General features: G+C 46.6%; 2 protein-coding genes across 14 annotated transcripts in view; one reads left to right on the forward strand and one right to left on the reverse strand.

The window, feature by feature from the left end:
* Positions 1-13,285, reverse strand: part of DNAJC15 (DnaJ heat shock protein family (Hsp40) member C15) — a 110,476-nt gene extending 97,191 nt beyond the window's left edge. For 11 of the 12 annotated variants that reach the window (XR_007131368.1, XR_007131367.1, XR_007131366.1 and 8 more), the window contains exon 1: positions 13,025-13,083. The gene's annotated coding sequence lies outside the window, so the exon portion shown is untranslated. Of the gene's footprint in view, positions 1-13,024 lie in introns of all 12 variants that reach the window. The other variant, XR_007131370.1, reaches the window with a different exon arrangement.
* A 33-nt stretch (positions 13,286-13,318) lies between these two features.
* The window catches only part of EPSTI1 (epithelial stromal interaction 1), a 105,876-nt gene continuing 105,399 nt past the window's right edge, over positions 13,319-13,795 (forward strand). For both annotated transcript variants that reach the window (XM_047755645.1, XM_047755646.1), the window contains exon 1: positions 13,319-13,508. In XM_047755645.1, coding sequence (XP_047611601.1) covers positions 13,330-13,508 — 179 coding nt within the window. In that variant the 5' untranslated portion in view covers positions 13,319-13,329. The remainder of the gene's footprint in view (positions 13,509-13,795) is intronic.

The following is a 13,795-nucleotide window of genomic DNA, read 5'->3' on the forward strand; positions in this document are numbered from 1 at the left end:
CCCCAAAACACTTTCTGATTTCCAGAGTGGAATGATCACATCTGGACCTAAAATCATGTAAAAGCAAACGGAGAGGTTTTACAGAAAGGAAACCGGTTCAGCAGAGGAATTCGCTGAAGGTCATGTCCCTTTAAGAAGAAGAGACCATATGGATAACTTTCTGGTTGAAAATGCTCCCACATTCTGGTGTCAGTCATCTCTTTAGAATACAGCTTAGCATTCTGGCCAGAATTCCCCATCTGGTCTGAAGCACAGCTTGTGGCTGGAAAGGGAGAGCTAATCTATCTATTACTATTTATAACAGGATACATTTGATTGCTTCATTTATTTTCCCAGGGATTGAACACCCAATCATAGCATTTCATCAACCAGAAGCATGTGCTTCTTGGACTAAATACACCCTAAAAGAGAAAAAGAGCAGGATGACCCAAGGTCTTTTGCCTCAGAAAAAGCACTGCTGACACACACAGTGAGGAAATAGAAAATACTGTGTTTTGTTTGGGTCTTCACTTTGTTTTCGTGGCCAGATTCCGCATGAGCGCGCGAGGTTTTGAGACAAGGTCTGTTGGATTGTTTCAACCTGCATCGAGCCCCCAAACCTTTATTACCTACGGGCCTTGTGCAAACTGTGCTACTTTTCCAGCATTTTACTTGTCCGTCCCACATTGCAGGCATGATAATTTATGGCTTTTTCTTGCAAGCAAAAGGGACGAGGGGGTGATGCGCATTTGCTCTTCAAAATACTTTTATTTTTCACAACATGGTGCCACAAAACCCGTCTCCTTGATGTGAAGTCCTTGTCCTCCAGCCAAAAGAACAGCGTGTCCTTTCGGGGTCAGCTGCCCAGGGTCCAAATGATCCTGTCCTCTGACAGACAGACCCACCAGATATGTATTTGGAGGGAATTCCAAAAGCCCTGTCTAAACAGTTAGACATTTCTTAACAACAGTAAAGAATTTTTATTTTATTTTATTTTATTATTTTTTGTCTTTTTGCCATTTCTTGGGCCGCTCCCGCGGCATTTGGAGGTTCCCAGGCTAGGGGTTGAATCAGAGCCATAGCCGCCAGCCTACACCACAGCCACAGCAACACTAGATCCGAGTCCCATCTGCGATCTACACCACAGATCAGGGCAACGCCAGATCCTTACCCCACTGAGCGAGGCGAGGGATCGAACCTGCAACCTCATGGTCCCGAGTCGGATTCATTAACCACTGAGCCACGACGGGAGCTCCCAATAAAGAATTTTTATATCCTTACTCTTCCCACATTCTCCTGAAAGGTGGTGGGTATTAAATTCACTACCACAGCCTCTGTTTTAGTGCCTTCTGTATACATATTTCATTATTCTTTCCCTCACAGACCAGCTGATGATTCTCCTGCTATGTTCTATAGCACCTACTCCATCACAAGCTACAAAAAAAGAAGAAAAAAAAAAAAGCCCAAAGCCCAAACTGTCATTGCCTCCAGCCTTGTGGTCTCAGCCGAATGTTCTAAGAAATCACCTACTAGAAGCAATTTAAAATAAAGGTTCAAATCTCCCTATATGTTATCTATTTGTCAGCCTTCTAAGCCATCGGTCTATTACAGTATAGTGACTTCTCTCTAATGTCTTTTCGGACAGAAAGAAAACCAAGAACTGCTCCTAAAGGTGCTGAGAGGAGTTCCCTGGTGGTCTAGTGGTTAAGGATCCAGCATTGTCACTGCTGGGACTCGGGTTACGGCCATGGTGTGGGTTCCATCCCTGGCCCCAGAACCTGCACAAGGCATGGACACCACCAAAGAATAAATCAATAAAATAATAAAATAGGAGTTCCCGTTGTGGCTCAGTGGAAACAAACCTGACGAATATCTGTGAAGATGCAGGTTCAATCCCTGGCCTTGCTCATTGGTGAAGATCTGACATTGCCATGAGCTAGCTGTAGTGTAGGTCACAGATGCGGCTTGGATCTGGTGTTGCTGTGGCTGTGGTGTAGGCTGGCAGCTGTAGCTCCAATTGGACCCCTAGCTTGGGAACTTCTACATGCCGCAGGTGTGGTCCTAAAAAGCAATAATAAAAGTAAAATAAAATAAAGGTGCTGAGAACAATGACTTATTAGCTGGCAGGTTCTGCACCTGCACCTCTGATTCCCAACCTTGGCTGTACATTCAACTCACTCTGTTTGGGTTGTACCCCTGACCAGTTAAGCCAGACTTCTTGGAGGGGAGGGGAAGGAGACCCAAGCCTCAGTGATTTCAAAGTACAGCCAACCCTGGGACCCAGGGAGCTAGAGGATAAAGAGCTGGTTTACCAGTTCCTAGCTAACAGCTTCCCTGCCTTGTCTATTACTATGTTTCTGGTTGGATTTGGGATTTGGAGGTTCAGATGTGTCTGCTTGTTTCCACATGTCAGTGTTGAGCCCACACCACTGGAGCAGTGCCCTGGTTCACTAGCATTCATCCCTCGGTACCCACAGAGACCAGCCTGGGGCCTGGAGTGAGCAGGGAGAAAAGTCTAGTTCTCCTTTGATATCTTTTCTCCTCTTCTTCTATAGTTAGGAGAAATTCTAATATATATATATATATTTTTTTTTTTTTGGTCTTTTTAGGGCCACACCTGAAGCACATGGAAGTTCCCAGGCTAGGGGTTGAATCAGAGCTGCAGCTGCCAGCCTACACCACAGCCACGGCAATGCCAGATCTGAGCCGCGTCTGTGACCTACACCACAGCTCATGGCAACGCCAGATTGTTTAACCCACTGAGCAAGGCCAGGGATCAAACCCCATGTCCTCATGGATACTAGTCAGGTTTGTTACCACTGAGCCACGACGGGAACTCCAAGATTACCAAATCTTGATCCAAAAAATTATAACATTTTTATTTTTATTTTTTAATTTTTTTTTTGTCTTTTTGCTATTTCTTTGGGCCGCTTCTGCAGCATCTGGAGGTTCCCAGGCCAGGGGTCGAATCGGAGCTGTAGCCACCGGCCTACGCCAGAGCCACAGCAGGGCGGGATCCAAGCCGCGTCTGCAACCTACACCACAGCTCATGGCAACTCCAGATCCTTAACCCACTGAGCAAGGGCAGGGACCGAACCGGCAACCTCATGGTTCCTAGTCGGATTCGTTAACCACTGCGCCACGACGGGAACTCCTGTAACATTTTTAAAATTTATACCATTGCTTCTATAATTTAAAGCTGGTGGAGGGACCATCCAAATGCTCTTTTCTATGTAAACCTACTGCGTAGGTAATCTGATCGAATCATTTTAAATTCACTGTAGATGGGGAAGAAGAGGGAGAGGGATGGACTTGGAGTTTGGGGATCATAAATACAAAGAGTTACATTTAGAAAGGACAGACAGGAGTTCCTGTTGTGGCTCAGTGGTTAACGAATCTGACTAGGAACCATGAGGTTGCAGGTTCGATCCCTGGCCTTGCTGAGTGGGTTAAGGATCCGGCATTGCCGTGAGTTGTGGTGTAGGTCAAAGACTCGGCTTGGATCCGGAGTTGCTGTGGCTCTGGTGTAGGCCGGCAGCTACAGCTCCAATTAGATCCCTAGCCTGGGAACCTCCATATGCTGTGGGAGCAGCCCTAGAAAAGGCAAAAAGACAAAAAAAAAAATTAAATTAAAAAAATAAAATGTCTTGGAGTTCCCGTCGTGGCGCAGTGGTTAACGAATCCGACTGGGAACCATGAGGTTGCGGGTTCGGTCCCTGCCCTTGCTCAGTGGGTTAACGATCTGGCGTTGCCGTGAGCTGTGGTGTAGGTTGCAGACGTGGCTCGGATCCCGCGTTGCTGTGGCTCTGGCGTAGGCCGGTGGCTACAGCTCCGATTGGACCCCTAGCCTGGGAACCTCCATATGCCCTGGGAGCGGCCCAAGAAATAGCAACAACAACAACAACAACAAAAGACAAAAGACAAAAAAAATAAAATAAAATAAAATAAAATGTCTTAAAAAAAAAAAAAGGAAAGGACAGACAATAAGGTCCTACTGTATAGCACATGAAATTATACCCAATCTCCTGGGAGAGGCCCTTATGGAAAAGAATATTAAAAAAAAAAATGTATGTATGTATAACTGAGTCACTTTGCTGTATAGCACAAATTGGCACAACACTGTAAATCAACTGTACTTTAATTTTTTTTTTCTGTTTTGGGTGGCACCCACAGCATAAGGGGTGGGTCAGGCTAGGGGTCAAATTGGCGCTACAGCTGTCAGCCTACACCCCAGCCTCAGCAATGCAGGATTCAAACCCCATCTGTGACCCACATCACAGCTCAGGGCAAAGCGGGATCATTTACCCACTGAGCGAGGCCAGGGATCAAACGCATATCCTCATAGATACTAGTAGGATTGGTTACCACTGAGCCATAATGGGAATTCCTGCTAATAAATTTCTTTTCAATGAAATAAAGTCATTCTGTATGCTGATGAGTTACAAACTGATGTCTTCAGTCTGGACATTTCTCTTGAATCTACACTTGGACTTCAACAATTTACTCAACTTGACTATCTAACAGGCTTTTATTTTATTTTATTTTGTCTTTTTGCCTTTTCTAGGGCCGCTCCCTTGGCATATGGAGGTTCCCAGGCTAGGGGTTGAATCGGAGCTGTAGCCGCCGGCCTACACCACAGCCACAGGAACGTGGGATCCAAGCCGCATCTGTGACCTACACCACAGCTCACGGCAATGCCGGATCCTTAACCCACTGAGCAAGGGCAGGGATCAAACCTTATGGTTCCTAGTCGGATTCGTTAACCACTGAGCCACGACGGGAACTCCTCTAACAGGCTTTTAAAATGTACCATGTCCAAAAGTGAGCTTATGTCCCAACTTGGTGGATGGCAATGGCATCCTTCTAGCTACTAAGGCCAAAAAACTTGATAGCACCTTTAATTCTTTGTGTACAATTCTCATCCCATCTATCCTTTGAGTCGCTTTACCTCTTCCATGAAAGGTGGTAGCCCAGGCCTATGGTCTTCTCAGCCTGATTCCTATCAGTACAAGATTTCTTTTCTTGGAGTTCCTGCTGTGGTACAGCGGGTTAAGAATCAAACTGCAGTGGCCTGGGGCACTGTAAAAGCCAAATTGGATCCTGGCTTGGTGCAGTGGATTAAAAGATCTGGGTTCCACTGTGGCCTATGTCAAAGCTGTGGCTCAGGTTCAATCCCTGGCCTGGGAACTTCCATATGCCACAAGCACAGCCATTAAAAAAAAAAAAAAAAAAAGGCTTTTCCCAGGCTAGGGGTCAAATCGGAACTGTAGCTGCCGGCCTACACCACAGCCACAGCAATGCAGGATCTGAGCCATGTCTGTGACCTACACCATAGCTCACAGCAACGTCGGATCCTTTACCCACTGAGCAAGGCCAGGGATCAAACCCCGTGTCCTCATGGATACTAGTGGAGTTCATTACCACTGAGGCACAAAGGGAACTCAGGGAATTTCTAATATGACTCTTTTCTAAATCAAATCCAATAGGAGACCTCTAGGTTTTATCCATTAAAATGAAACTCTTGTCAGCTTCCAGAAGGTATTAGGGACAGAGCAGTGTCACCAAATGTCTACGGAGTGCTCAGTGCCTTCTAGTTAGGCCAAGAGAGTTCCAGTTTCACTGGGGACTGGACTTCTGGGCCAGGCATTTATGTGTTGGTAGGCAAAACTATATATGGCTTTATTTCTATTCTCAAAGGGACTTCAAGATAAAACACACTAAGGATATAGCTCTGTAATGTTTTAGCAAGTGAAAGCCAAGAGCTGCTGGAACTGAAGTTACGAACTCTTTGAGGACAAATTTAAGTATATTAGAAAACAAAGCTCTCGCATTGACAGCTCGAAAAAAAATAACTTCCACTTATATGGGATCAAGATGCAATTTATGAGCCACTTTCACATATGTTATCTCATTTGGCCCCCTCACAACCCCCTAAAGGTAGATTGGACAGGTGGTATTACTATGATGAATATTTCCGTCTTACAAATGAAGCAACCAAAGTTCAGAGAGTTTTAGTGGTTGCCTGAAGTCACAAAACTCTGAAATGGCTCTGCCAGTTCTCAAGGTCAGGTCTTTTGTCACCTCCCCCGCCCCACCCCCCCAAGGACCACACATTCTCTTTCTGACCTGGTGATATTTACAAAGGGCTGTGAAGCCTCACCAAAGAGTTAAAACATCAGAACTATTAGAAGTTCCCTAAGAGGGGGTACTTTTGGAAAAGGTGAGGGAGCTGGGGAAAAAGCAGACAGTGCTCTGGAGGGGTTCTATTTATTTTTTAATTTTTAAATTTTTTTTGTCTTAAAAAAATTTTTTTTTAATCTTTTGTCTTTTTAGGGCAGCACCCCTGGCATAGGGAGGTTTCCAGGTTAGGAGTCTAATCAAAGCTATAGCTGCTGCTCGACACCAGAGCCACAGCAACGCCGGATCCTTAACCCACTGAGTGAGACCAGGGATCAAACTCACATCCTCATGGGTGCTAGTCAGGTTTGTTAACTGCTGAGCCATGACAGGAACTCCTGAGAGTTTCTGTTTGATTCATTCATCACAGCTAAAGAAACAAGGCAGGGAAATCTCTCCCCCAAGCCATGGATGGAATCTTCAGAAGTTTTTCCAAAGTTAGGGGAGATTCCTGTCTCCCTGCAGCCAGAAGAAGTCTTGTGACTGCAAGTGTGAGGACCCAGAAATGGAAGCAACTGCCTACTCCATAGGGTTGAATTTGTTTGAACAAACAAATCCGGCATTGTCACTGCAGTGGCTTGAGTCCCTGTCTTTTTGCCATTTCTTGGGCCGCTCCTGCAGCATATGGAGGTTCCCAGGCTAGGGGTCTAATCGGAGCTGCAGCCGCTGGCCTATGCTAGAGCCACAGCAACTCGGGATCCAAGCCTCGTCTGCAACCTACACCACAGTTCACGGCACACCGGATCCTTGACCCACTGAGCAAGGCCAGGGATCGAACCCGCAACCTCATGGTTGCTAGTCGGATTCGTTAACCACTGCGCCACGACGGGGACTCCTACTATAACGCTATTTTAACATTGTTAAAGAAAAGGGATTTGAACCCAAATTAGCATGTGTGCTGTTCACGAAGTTTTGACATGTTGTAGAAAGTCCCATCATTGTATAGCTCATTTGATCGTGTAATTACAGGGATGCATGTTGGAGTATTAAGGTTTTTATTAATGCTAATGCCGATAGATTTAGAAACTTTGACATAACTGTTTTGGAAACGGATACACGCTGCTCATTGGGAAAATTATAGTAATTGAGAAGAGTTTCATATCCTGAATTTTGTCAAGAAATGTGTTTTGTCACAATCATCTTCCAAAATGGAAAAAGCTAAACGTGGACCCAGAAGACCTAAATTTCAAGTTTTTGTTCTGCCAGTAATTTGTTACATAATACTGACTTTCCCTCTCTAAGTTTCTGTTTCCTAAAATAAGGTGGTAGTTAGATAATCTGAAACGTGGAGCTAGAATAACAAGGTTCTGTCTGTTTCCCGCTATAGCTTCTGGGTCAGAGTGGATGGCACATGCTTATCATTCAGTAAATATTTCTTGCATGAACTTAAGGTGATTTATTACTGTAGCATTCCAGGAGTTAGTGTTATAAATGTGAATTATTTCTAATGAATATGAAACTGTCATGACACAAATATGCTCACACACACACACACACACACACACACACACACACACACACCCCTAAAATGAGGAAGTGTCAAGTATTACATAGCTTCTTAGTAACTGCTGTCTCAGAGTTCCTGTTGTGGCTCATTGGGAACAATCTGACTAGCATCCCTGAGGACGCAGTTTTGATCCCTGGCCTTGCTCAGTGGGTTAAAGATCCGGCGTTGCCATGAGCTGTGGTGTAGGTCACAGATGCGGCTTGGATCTGGTGTTGCTGTGACTGTGGCATAGGCCAGTGGCTGTAGCTCTGATTCAACCCCTAGCCTGGGAAGTTCTATAGGTCTCAGGTATGGCCCTTAAAAACAAACAAACAAAAAAAGTAACTGCTGTCTCAAATCTTTTGGATTAATCTAACTTTCCACTGCAGAATCAAATTTAAGGAAACATGACTTTTTAGAATTTTCAGAGACCATTTTCACTGAGACACTGGTGACAAGGAAAAGCTGAGTCTCTGCATCTCTATTTACATACATGTACTCACATTCATGAAGGAATAATCTAAGGCAATCAACTTAAAAATCAGATACAAGGCATTCCCCTTGTGGCTTCGTGGTTAACGAACCCGCCTAGTAACCATGAAGTTGCAGGTTCAATCCCTGGCCTCGCTCAGTGGGTTAAGGATCCAGCGTTGCCATGAGTTGTGGTGTAGGTCACAGACAGGGCTTGGATCCCTGTCTGTGACCCCCAGGGATCCCCACGATGCTGTGGCTGCGGCGTAGACCAGCAGTTGTAGCTCCGATAGGACCCCTAGCCTGGGATATGGACCTCCATATGCCGCAGGTACGGCCCTCAAAAGACAAAAGACCAAAAAATAAATAAATGAATAATGAAAAATAAAAATCAGATATGTATCTTCATCTATTTCTTCAGAAAATAAAGACACACTCGGATATGTTAGCATTAGACCAAACTGGTGAAAGTTCTTTTTGATGTAATCTTATCTTAGCAACAATTGGGCTAGCTGAAATTGCTCTCTGAGCCCTGAATTGCCATTTCCCAACAACGTCTCATTTTATAGCATTTTCCCTGGCCCATCTTTTGGAACATTCCTCTTGTCACTCAGTTTGCCTCCTCCCCCACCAAAATATCTTTTGCTCAGATGAAACTCCCTTACCTAAAGAAATGAATAAATGATTATTTCCCAGAGACAGTTATATTTGAAAAGAAAACCATTTCCTAAACAAATCTCTAGTTGGCCAAATTTCAGGCAGTTTAACAATCTCTCTAGATTTCAGGTGCTTCCCAGGCCCCTTAAAACATACAGGCAAGTTCCCGTTGTGGCTCAGTGGAAAGGAATCTGACTAGCATCCATGAGGATGCAGATTCGATCCCTGGCCTCGCTCAGTGGGTTAAGGATACGGCGTTGCCGTGAGCTGTGGTGTAGGTTGCAGACATGGCTCAGATCCCGAGTTGCTGTGGCTGTGTCACAGGCAGCAGCTGTAGCTCCGATTAGATCCCCTAGCCTGGGAACCTCAATGTGCTGCGGGTGTGGCCCTAAAAAATAATAAGTAATAAAGCAAATACATACACAGAAGGTGAGAGTGTGGGTGACAAGCAGGCAGATGACTGAAGAAGTTTTTAGATGTTTATTGCAAGAATAAATCACTTTTTTTTTTTTCAGGGTCCCACCCAGGGCATATAGAGGTTCCCAGGCTAGGGGTCTAATCGGAGCTGCAGCCGCTGGCCTACACCACAGCCACAGCCACGCCAGATCTGAGCCTTGAGTGTGTTACATGGCTGTGTTATAAAATAAAGGTGGTCCACTAAGAGTTCCTGTCATGGCTCAGTGGTTAACAAATCTGACTAGGAACCATGAGGTTGTGGGTTCAATCCCTGGCCTTGCTCAGTGGGTTAAGGATCCGGTGTTTCTGTGAGCTGTGGTGTAGGTCACTGATGTGGCTTGGATCTGGTGTTGCTGTGGCTGCAGTGTAGGCTCGCTACAGCTCTGATTAGACCCCTAGCCTGGGAACCTCCATTTGCCCTGGGTGCAGCCCTAAAAAGACAAAAAGACCAAAAAAAAAAAAAAAAGATGGTCAATTAAGGGTGTTCCTGAAATGGGTATCACTATTGCTAGCTGCATTAACATTAACAGAACTGGTTTTCCCCTACTTTGGGTTTTTCCTTACTCAAACTTTCAATTTAACCCAACCACCCAAACAACTGTTTTCTCCTCTGAAACAAAGGTTTCTATGGTATTTTCTCGGTGGAAAAGATTTTGAAGATCACCTCCAGAAAGACCGCTCAGATCCACTCTTTGCATTTCTCACCCTGCAGTTACCTCCAAACCCAACAGCTCTCAAATCAGATGCTTTTGTCTTCCTCTGAATAAGTGACAGCTGGCTGGGCCACCTACCCACTGACAGACCTAAACCTTAATGTCACCATAAAACAGCTAAATTAGGCATAATATTAGGGTGGTTTTTTGTTTGTTTGTTTGTGTTTGTTTCTGCTTTTTTAGGGCCACACCTGCATATATGGAAGTTCCCAGGCTAGGGGTTGAATCGGAGCTACAGCTGCTGCCTACACCACAGCCACAGCAACGCAGGATCCGAGCCACATCTGTGACCTACACCGCAGCTCATGGCAACGCTGGATCCTTAACCCACTGAGCAGGGCCAGGGACTGAACCTGCATTCTCATGGATATTTATCAGGTTCTTAACTGCTGAGCCACAGCGGGAACTCTCTAGATCAGGGTTTTTTTTGTTTGTTTGTTGGTTTTTTAACTTTATCTACTGATGTTTGGGGCAGGATTATTACCTACATGGGGTGGTCATCTCCGGCCTCCATTAGATGCCAGTAGCCCCACCTCCAGCCCTTTCCAGGCTTCAGGATAAAAATTGTCTCCAGGCATTGCCAAATGCCTGCTGGAGGCAAAATCAACTCCACGTGAGAATCACTGTGATGTGGATTATCTTTTTTTTTTTTTCTATTTTTTTATTTTTTATTTTTATTTTTTTGGTCTTTTGTCTTTTGTTGTTGTTGCTATTTCTTGGGCCGCTCCCGCGGCATATGGAGGTTCCCAGGCTAGGGGTCTAATTGGAGCTGTAGCCACCGGCCTACGCCAGAGCCACAGCAACGGGGGATCCGAGCCGCGTCTGTGACCTACACCACAGCTCACGGCAACGCCGGATCGTTAACCCACTGAGCAAGGGCAGGGACCGAACCCGCCACCTCATGGTTCCTAGTCGGATTTGTTAACCACTGCGCCATGACGGGAACTCCCGGATTATCTTTTTATTCCTCACAATACATCACTCCCACCCCAGACCTAATTAATCAGAAACACGAGGGTCAGGGCCCTGAAGTCTGTTTTTCAAGGGGTTCTGAAGTTTGAGAACCATGGGCTCCTTGACAGAGCTCCAACCTCCGCACCTGGGCAGAGAAGCCCTGACTTCACTTCCTAACAAGGCCCTTCTTCTCCAGCCTGTCCTCCTTCACACCCTGGACACCCTTGAATTTCATTCTTTCATTAGCTATCCAACAGGTATTTATCCGAGTTCCCATCGTGATGCAGCGGAAACGAATCTGACTAGGAACCGTGAGGTTGAGGGTTCGATCCCTGGCCTCAATCAGTGGATTAAGGATCCAGCGCTGCCCTGAGCTGTGGGGTAAGTCAGACTCAGCTTGGACTCTGCATTGCTGTGGCAGACAGCTATAGCTCAAATATGACCCCTAGCCTGGGAATTTCCATATGTTGCAAGGGCGGCCCTAAGAAGCAAAAAATAAATAAAAAAAACCCCCAAGTATTTGTTTTTCTTTTCTAAGCACAGGTCATATAAGCACAACAATGGAGCTCTTAAGTGGCTGGCCAACTAGAGGCTGGGGTGCTCCAGCCCTTCTGCCCCGAGGATTTACACGGTGTGGTCAGTGTAAGCCAAAGCCTCCGTTTTTTTTTTTTTTTTTTTTTTAAGTGTACTTGACTTACAATGTTGTGTGTCCATTTCTGCTGCACAGCAACGTGACCCAGTCATACATATACATACATTTTTCCTTTTTTTTTTTTTTTTTTTTAAGCCTCCATCTTTGTGCCTCCTTCTTCCTGGCGAACTCTTTGTCTTTTGCAGCTCATTCTCAAATGTCCCTTGTCTTTAGAAGATTCAGAGGGCTAATCCCTAGTTTCCCCTGAACATTCCCTAGCCTTACACAGACCTTTTTTTTTTCTTTTTCTTTTTAGGGCCACACTTTCCAGCACATGGAAGGTCCCGTGCCAGGGGTCGAATCGGAGCTGTAGCTGCCAGCCTCTGCTGCAGCCACAGCTCATGGAAACACCAGGTCCCCAACCCACGGAGCAAGGCCAAGGATGGAATCCTCATGGATACACGTCGGATTTGTTTCCAGGGCACCACAACGGGAACTCCCACTCTTGTTATTTCCCATGGTGGCATTAACGTGTGTTTACGGGTCTCTTAGAATACAGGCTACATGTGGGAAGAGCCTTGTTCATCTTTGTACAGCCAGCCTGATGACAGTGGTCACGAACCCAGCAGACATCAGAATCATCTTCCCAGACCTACAGGTCTTACAAATCCATATATCCATGTGTGTGTGTGTGTGTGTATATATACATATATATATATATATATATATATATTTTTTTTTTACCAGCCACATGTGCACCATATGGAAGTTCCCAGGCTGGAGGTCGAATGGGAGCTGCAGCTGAAGCCCAAGCCACAGCCACAGCAATGCCGTCTCCCAGTTGCATTGGCAACCCACCACGCAGCGGGTGGCAACAGCGGGATCCTAAACCCAGTGAGCAAGGCCAGGGATGTACCCGCATCCCCATAGATACTGGTCAGGTGCTTAACCTGCTGAGCCACCACAGGAAGTCCTACATTCGTATTTTAAACTCTTCCCCATACCAATAATTGGTTGAATTATTGCCCAATATCTTCTTGCACGCAGCAGGCAATGGATAAATATTTCGCGAATGTCCGATGAATCCCTTAGCGAGGCTGCGGGGGGGAATCATCTCTGCCTTCCCCTCGGCTTGCTTCTCCACTTGCGCTTTTTCTTTCGCGTTTTGATTTCACTTTCCATGTCCTTTACCTTGAAAGTACATGGTAAAAAACCAAACAGCCCTCATGACTGTTCAACGGCCAAATTTTGTTCAAATGCTTTTAATTATTCACCTAATCGCTGGCATCTGAAGGTTAATACATTGCTCACAGCTCAGTATCCAGCAGGAACGTCACATTAGGGGGAGCTGGTAAACTCTCCCTAAAGTGTCTTTCCGGGTTTTAGTCACCTTGAGGCTACTCCTCAAAGGGTCCGGGACTGATCTCAGATCAAACCTTGTAAACCATAAAACAACTTTATAAGCTTTTAGGGAGGTTGTGAGGCCTTGATCGAACTCACCTGTAGCTGGGGGCCCACCTCCACTCCACACACCGGGCCGGGCGCCTCACTGCGGCGGGAGCTGCGGGCTGAGGTCAGGATAGAGGGCGCCCGACAGGAACAGGGCAGGGGAGGTCCGGGCGGGTGGCGCCGCCCGCCCGCCGCAAGTAGCGAGAAATCGAAACTCAGCTGTTCAAACAGCTTCCGCCAAACTTCGGAATCGCCTCTCCAACTTGGGAATCGCATCTCCAGACCCGCGAAGCGTCCAGGCGCCTCCAGCATCCCTCCAGCGGCGGCGGCAGCCCGGGCGCCGCGGGCTCTGAACCATGTACCCTCGCAGTGCGGTGCTGGGCTCGGGGGTCCGAGCCCCCGCTGCCTCCCTCCCTGACCGGGACCCCCCTGGGCGGCGGAGGGAGCTGGGCCCGCCGCAGGGCGCCGGGCAGGGTTTGGAGGCGGCTGCCGAGAGTCCTTCGCGGGAGAGCCCGGAGCACGAGCGCCCGAGGTTGTAAGTATTTAACCACCTGTCCTGTGGGGGGGGGGGGAGCTCAGCCCCCCCAACCGACCCATAGGTACTTCCCAGCTCATTGGAGTTTGAACCACAATGGTTCATTTATTTACGGGGTCTCTTGAGAAAATGAAGCCTCCTTGGTCCGAACTGTAGCATCTATGAATTAGCTTATAAATTGAGTGTGCCAGTCCGGGGTCCTTTGCTCAACATCCGAGCCTCCCCCCCGCCCCTCCTTTCAAGAACACGACCTTCCTGATTCTTGTCACTAGCTGCAGGACCGAAAA

This window comes from Phacochoerus africanus, chromosome 13 (genome assembly GCF_016906955.1).
Source record: "Phacochoerus africanus isolate WHEZ1 chromosome 13, ROS_Pafr_v1, whole genome shotgun sequence".
NCBI classification, from domain to species: domain Eukaryota; kingdom Metazoa; phylum Chordata; class Mammalia; order Artiodactyla; family Suidae; genus Phacochoerus; species Phacochoerus africanus.